This window comes from Metopolophium dirhodum, chromosome 9 (genome assembly GCF_019925205.1).
Source record: "Metopolophium dirhodum isolate CAU chromosome 9, ASM1992520v1, whole genome shotgun sequence".
NCBI classification, from domain to species: Eukaryota; Metazoa; Arthropoda; class Insecta; order Hemiptera; family Aphididae; genus Metopolophium; species Metopolophium dirhodum.
Window position 1 is genome coordinate 4,247,591 of NC_083568.1, and position 7,341 is coordinate 4,254,931.

Here is a 7,341-nt window from a genome sequence, read left to right on the forward strand (position 1 = left end):
CTCCGAAATTTCGTCACGTAAGCCTTCTTTTATAAAATCCTCTTCTTGCAATTTTTCGCAATGACTTACAGATTTCTTCCAACTATTCTTTTGAATGTGGATGTCGCTCTACTGTACAGTAGGTTACAAGTGGGTCACTGTAATGGATGGTGTTAAATTTGAATTCAATGATATAATATCATTGTATAAGAAAACCGATTCTGAGCGAAAACGGTCAGTCAGCCTATTGTTATTACCAAGTATATTTGATGATATTATTGTGAATAAAGTAATTTATATATAACCTATTTACGTGGAGCCTTGTTTTAAATTTTCAATCCTTAGCCATAAAAGTTAAACATTTTATACATTTTTAACTACAAAATAATTAATAAATTATAAATTTGAACTTTAAATGCTTATAAAAAAAAATTGTGCCTATGTATTTTTAATATTTTTCAACTGCTATTAGAACGATATATCAGGAGCTTTATATTAAATTTTCACGCTTTTTTACCCAACAAATAAAAATTTATTGATATTTATGGAAAAAAAAAACTAAAAAAATTGAAAACTGACAATGTCCGTAAACAGCTCAAAAAGAGTCAAAATATTTTCAACATTTTATGGTGTATAGAAAATGCTAATATAAACATTCAGTGAAATTTTCAAGTATCTACAGTCGTTCGTTTTTTAATTACAATAAAATAAGAAAATTGTTACATGAGAAATCGAGTAAATATCAAATGTTGTAAAAATATAAATTTCAGACGCTCATAAAAATTTAATTTAAGTTTCTTCTAGACATTTTTTTTTTTGATAAAGGTAGACAAACTTATGAGTAATCTTATATTACATTTTCAAATCTTAGATTTAAAAAGAAAAATTTTTATGAATTCTCATCAAAATAATTTGCTATTTTTCGTGATTTTTCCGTATTTTGTCAAAATTTGAACTTTAAATGCTTATAATTAAAAACTGTGACTAAGGATTTTTAATTTAATTTTTTTCATCTGCCTTTGAAACAATAACCTAGGAGCCTTCTATTAAATTTTCAAGCTTTTTTACTCAACAGATAAAATTTTATTGATATTTATAGAAAAAAAAACTAAAAAAATTGAAAACTGACAATGGCCGTAAACAGCTCAAAAAGAGTCAAAATATTTTCAAAATTTTATGGTGTATAGAAAATGCTAATATAAACATTCAGTCAAAATTTCATGTCCCTACGGTCATTTGTTTTAGAGTTACACCAAAAACCAAAATCTATTTTCTCGAAAACAGATTTTGCGTAAAAATTCCCGTTTTTCCTTAATTTTTCTTTTGTTTTTCACGTTTGTTTTTGAAAACTACTGGGAAATTTTTACTTTTGACCCCCCAAAGTACCAACTAGATTCACTTTCCTATCAGAAAAGTTACTGTTGAAGAAAATCCAAGCACTTTTACTGTCCTAAAAGGTGATGACAGACACAAAAATAAAAAATAATATAAAAAAAAAAACACACATCATTGTAAAATCAATACATTCATCGCTTCGCTCAGAATCTAAAAATTAAACAAATTGTCGATAGTATTTAAATAATAAAAAGTAAATAGAATATCACTGCGTATACGAAGGCAGTATGAACACAGACTAACGTGGTATAAACATAGATAATATAATTATTATATTATCTATGGGTATAAACAGTGACTATAACCACACTATTGATATGGGACGTTATATTACGATATGACGCTACAGTGACGTGTAACCACAGAATATATGAAATTCATTATATTTCATATATTCTGTGGTAATATTTTCTTTCAAGGGTGTATACGTATAGAGTGACGACACCTTAACAATACACCTTGAGAAATCGAGTGAATATCAAATGTTGTAAAAATATGAATTTCAAACGCTCATAAAAATTTAATTTGAATTTCTTCTAGAAATTTTTTTTTTGATAAAGGTAGAAAAACTTATGAGGAATCTTGTATTATATTTTAATACCTTAGATTTAAAAAGAAAATTTTTTATGAATTTCTAGCTCTATTAGTTGGCAAATTTTCGTCATTTAGACGTATAACGTCTTGTCAATATTTGAACTTTAAATGCTTATAAAAAAAAAATTGTTTCTATGGATTTTGAATTTTTTTCATCTGCCTTTGAAACAATATACTAGGAGTCTTCTATTAAATTTTTTTTTTTTTTTTTAATTATTAAAGGCATCAACTACAAGGTTATTAGCCTGCGTTACATGTATTCAATCACATAGATTACTTATTACTATTATATTTGTACATTTTAAATAAGATGACGTAGTTCAGTTTCATTTATGAATTTGATTATTTTCTTGGACGTCTCGGGAGTGGGTGAAAGTACAGAGATGTATAGTGTTTCCGGTAGTTCCTGTTGGATACGCATTTCGTTGAACTGGCGACATTCGAGGGGGACGTGTTTGACTGTAATTATTGTTCCGCAAGTAGTGCATGATGGAGGATCTTCTTTGGCCATAAGGTATCCGTGTGACATACGGGTGTGGCCTATTCGTAGGCGGACAAGAATAACCTCATCCCTTCTGGACATCTCGTATGGTTTGGGCCATGGTAGTACTGCTGGTTTATTTCTCTGAGTTTGTTATTATTGCAATTAGTCCAGCAGCTTTGCCATTCATCGATATGGTCGAATTTAATAACATTTCGAAAGTCATGGTCTGATAGGTGAGGACATCTTCTATTAAATTGTTAAGCTTTTTTAACCAACAAATAAAATCTTATTGATATTTATAGAAAAAAAAACTAAATAAAATGGAAACTGAAAATGTCCGTAAACAGGTCAAAATATTTTGAAATTGTTATGGTGTATAGAAAATGCTAATATAAATATTCAGTCAAAATTTCATGTACCTACGGTCTTTTGTTTTAGAGTTACACCAAAAACCAAAATCGATTTTCTCGAAGACAGATTTTGCGTAAAAAATCCCGTTTTTCCTTAATTTGTCTTTTGATTTTCACGGCGCTTTTGAAAACTACTAGGAATTTTTTACTTTTGACCCCCCCCCAAAGTAACAACTAGATTCACTTACCTATCAGAAAAGATACTGTTGAAGAAAATCTAAGCATATTTAATGTCCTAAAAGGTGATGGCACACAAAAAAAAAAAAGACATAGTAAAATCAATACATTCATCGTTCCACTCAGAATCTAAAATCCAGACTGACACACCGTCTCCACTTTTTCATTATAAGTGCCTATACACTACCCCGAACACGTTCAGCTGAATATTTCAATTTAAGAATGCTTCTGATAAAATCCACTGATACATATTATTAACCTAAAATAAGTTAAATTATTTATAACTAAAATAAATTGTTTAGATACAAAATAAATGTGGTTACCAAAATTTTTTTTGTTCGTTCTTAACTATTTACTTACCTACTTATTTAGATTTTATATAATTTATAGAATTAATAAATGAATTTTGTTTCATATTAGACAAATTCTACTTAATTAGTAATTTATTAGGAATTCACATAAGACAGGATTCCATACCAATTTAAGGCAGGTTTCACTGTATTTATATTTGATGTTATATATAAATTAAATAAAAATTTAATATTGTTAATATTATTTACCAGTATACCTTTACTAGGATAACAATTAACTATCAACATTAATGTTATTTGTGAAAACCCGCCGTTTCTCCTTAAATGCAAAATCAATGTTTGAATACTTATTAGTTTCACTAATACCCCCAAAACATAACTTAAATAAAATGGCTAAAATATACTCTTCTGATTTCTCCAATTTTTTTAAAGTCCGCTTTCTTAAAATCATTGATTTGTTATAAATATTTTTTTTATACAGACAATAAATTAAGTATTAACTATTAAGATAAGATTGCAACGGAATTGTAAAAAAAAAAAAAATAATTAGAGAAATAATCATGTTATTTTAATTTACACATTATTTATAATAGGCCATTACCAACAAATTCTTTCTCATTTATTTCATTAAATATTATACTTAATTGTTAACATTTATTTTAGTTTTAAGATGATGACTGATCTTTTTCTTTTGCATCTTTTTCCTTCTTCTCTTTAGCTTTGGCTTCTGCTTTTGCAGCAGCAATTTCAGCCTCCATTTTCTCATATTCAGTAATAAGTTTCTCAACTTCATGTTTTTCAAGTATGTTTGTGACGGTCTGATTACTTTCTCGTTTAAGTGTAGCCATTTCAACTAAAAAAATGTATATACATTTTTATTAAAATAATAATTGTAATTTCTACATATAACTAATATTTATTTGTGACATTAGTAACTTCTTATTAAATTGAAGGTACTTTAAAGTTTGTTCAAAGACTAAAACATGTATGAATGTTATTTAAATTATTATTGTATATTCAAAAAATTATTACTAGGGTCATGATGTTTATGACCCATTAAAAGCTATAAACATATGCCCAAAAAATATAAAAATATGCCCATAAAACAAAATATGACATTATAAAATGCACTAATTTTGTTTATTATTCATTTGAAATATAATATGAATGTATAATAATAAGTTATTAATAACTAATAGTTATTCGATAATTCGAAATTCAGGCGATCGAGCTAAAATTTGATTTATAAAAGTTTTCAATTTACCAAGTGTTTGAATAATCGGGAAAAAATAAATAATTTGAATTAAAGAGATATGGAAAATTGTATTAGATACATCATACATTATATGTATTATCTATTATTGCATATATTTATGTTCATATATAATATATATGTATTATTAAATGTTATTAGTGACTATATGGTCCATAGCATTATTTAACTTACTGATATCTACGATACTATAGTACGTTTCATAGCAACTGCGACTTGACGCTAACGCGCTTCATGGCACTTTTGTCTCAAACCAAGGGCTTTCAAATTAGGATATAAAAAATATAAAGTGCACATTTTATAACAAATGGTAAGAGCATGGGTATGTTTGAAGTATGAAGTATGATTCGTTGATTGTCATGTTCAATAAATATATAATTTGAAAAAGTGTAAAATATTTGTTATTAATTTTAAATATGCCGCGCATTATTACGAGCTAGTTTTAGAAACCTTAATGAAAAAACACCATGAGGTGCGTTGGCATCGAGTCGCAGTTGCTATGGAACGCACTATAATAAACTAATAAAATATTTTATCGCCATCATTACTAACTTAATTCCTAGTACGTCAATTAGGTTATACATTAGGTTGTATTTATACAATAAAATTGTGATATAATTGCATATATTATAAATTATAATTAAATATAATTTATAATAAAGAAATTAGAATTAAAGGTTCTGGCAAAAAAAGTTTGAATTGTAGTGTCTCCCACCAACAGTGGGAGGGAGATAAATTTATGATTTACAATGATTTGTATTATATTTTTTTTAAGCATACACTTTTTATGTTAAGTAGAAAAAATACTTCAATCATCAACTTGCACCCTTTCACTACTCCAGACCTTTTTTTTAAACTTTTTAAATATATAGTCACAAGTTGATATTACAAAATTAAATATATTATAATATACTAAGACTATATTAAACGAAACAAATATTTTTGTCAATTTATTTGTGTATGAAAGTTGTTACTGGTCAAACGTTCCTTATCTTAACAACCATAGCCAGGCACTAGAAACAGCGTTTTTAAAATTTTAATTTAACTATTAATTTAATTATTATGATGGAATTTATTCAATCAAATAAAGGAAAATTAAAACTTCTAGAAGAAGTTTTCTTTGTTACATACAGGTGATATATAAGGGGTGTGTGGTGTGTAAAACAAATAAACATTCAAATATAATGGTATTAGCATCAGAATCGAAAAAAAGAAATTAATTTACGTTTATTATATTTGTTTTAAGTGTGAAAGAATTAGGAGATTTTGTCCAACTTTAAAATTTTTGTTTGTTTGTTTACAAGTTTTTTTTAAGTCAATCTGTTATAAAAAAAGAACAATAAAAACAATTGGAGGTAATTATAAGTTAAATAAAATAAAAATAAAAAGGCAAAGGCAGAGGTAGGTACTACAACAAACTCTAAAAATACACAGAGGTTTTTTCCAACTGTTAAGAATTAATAGATATTTTGTACATTTCCATAATATTATACCTTTATCAGCTGTAAGTTTTGTAGCGTCCAAAGTTTTTGATAAAATTTTCACAGCCAATTTTTTTGCTTCATCTAAAGTCATTTGTCCTTCTTTATATTCAGTTTTCAATGATGCAATGGCAGCCTATAATATTTGGTTTATTAAATAACAGTAAGCTGTTTAATTAAATTGAAATTGTTTACAACGTACAGCACTATTTGTTCCAATACAAGTTGCTTTCCAACCACAATAATTTCCACTAGGATCTGACTGATACAGTTGAAAGCCATAATGTGCATCCCAACCCATGTATAATATTGATACACCAAATGGTCTTTTGCCTATAGAATAAGCAATAAGTAGAAATTGTCTTTTATATTTTTATTAAATAAATACCTCCATATTGAGTATATGCTTGTTTTACATCACATAACCACGAAACCAGCTGTTCACATGGTATAGAATCTCCATACTGCATACGATAACGTTCTGAAATAGAACGTAATTCACTAACTAAGACATTAGCATCAGCAGTAATACCAGCTACACTGCAAACCATGTCACTAGAAAAAATTTGTGAAAGTTAAGACTTTTTAGTTTCAAAATAAGTAATTAAAAGTAGTTAAATTACTCATTTAGTTTATAAATTTTCTCTGAGCCACAAGTCTCATCAAGCAGTTTATTCACATTCCGCTTTTCAGCTGCAAGGAGAACTCCATCATTTGTAAGTATGCCCAAACATGTTCCAGCATGACTGATTGCTTCTATAGCATATTCCACTTGATATAATCGTCCTAAAGTAAATAATATTATAGTACATAGATTCACTACATGTAAAAAATATAAAAACAACTATTAGTGTTAGATATTACCTTCAGGAGAAAAAATTGTTGTTCTTGTATCATATCTTCGCGCCTAGAAAAAATTCAATCAGAAAATTAAAATAGTTTTATTTATTTATAAATGTTATTAGATTTGAAAAAAAAAATTGAGGAGATTATTTAACATTTAATAAATATATTTGTATACCTCATTACCATTTTTAAAAGTCGCAGTGGCTATTTTCACGTCCAACGAGGAAATCCTTTCTAGAAGGCGAAGCGTAACAACAAGAAAATCCAATGTGCATTCACCAATAAGTAATAACTAATAAGTAATAAGTAACATGACAAATTATATTTGTCATGATAAGTAATAACAACGATTTACGATAGTACTATCTTAAATCGTGGTAATAACCATAAA

General features: G+C 27.1%; 1 protein-coding gene across 1 annotated transcript; it reads right to left on the minus strand.

Moving 5' to 3' along the window:
* Nucleotides 1–3,896: 3,896 nt before the first annotated feature.
* Nucleotides 3,897–7,275, minus strand: LOC132952293 (proteasome subunit alpha type-4-like). Its single transcript, XM_061024556.1, has 7 exons — nt 7,134–7,275; nt 6,969–7,011; nt 6,728–6,890; nt 6,493–6,659; nt 6,307–6,437; nt 6,117–6,240; nt 3,897–4,203 (listed from the first exon to the last, which is right to left on the minus strand). The coding sequence occupies exons 1-7, from the start codon at nt 7,134–7,136 to the stop codon at nt 4,016–4,018; spliced, it is 819 nt and encodes a 272-aa protein (XP_060880539.1). The 5' UTR covers nt 7,137–7,275; the 3' UTR covers nt 3,897–4,015.
* Between the last annotated feature and the right edge of the window lie 66 nt (nt 7,276–7,341).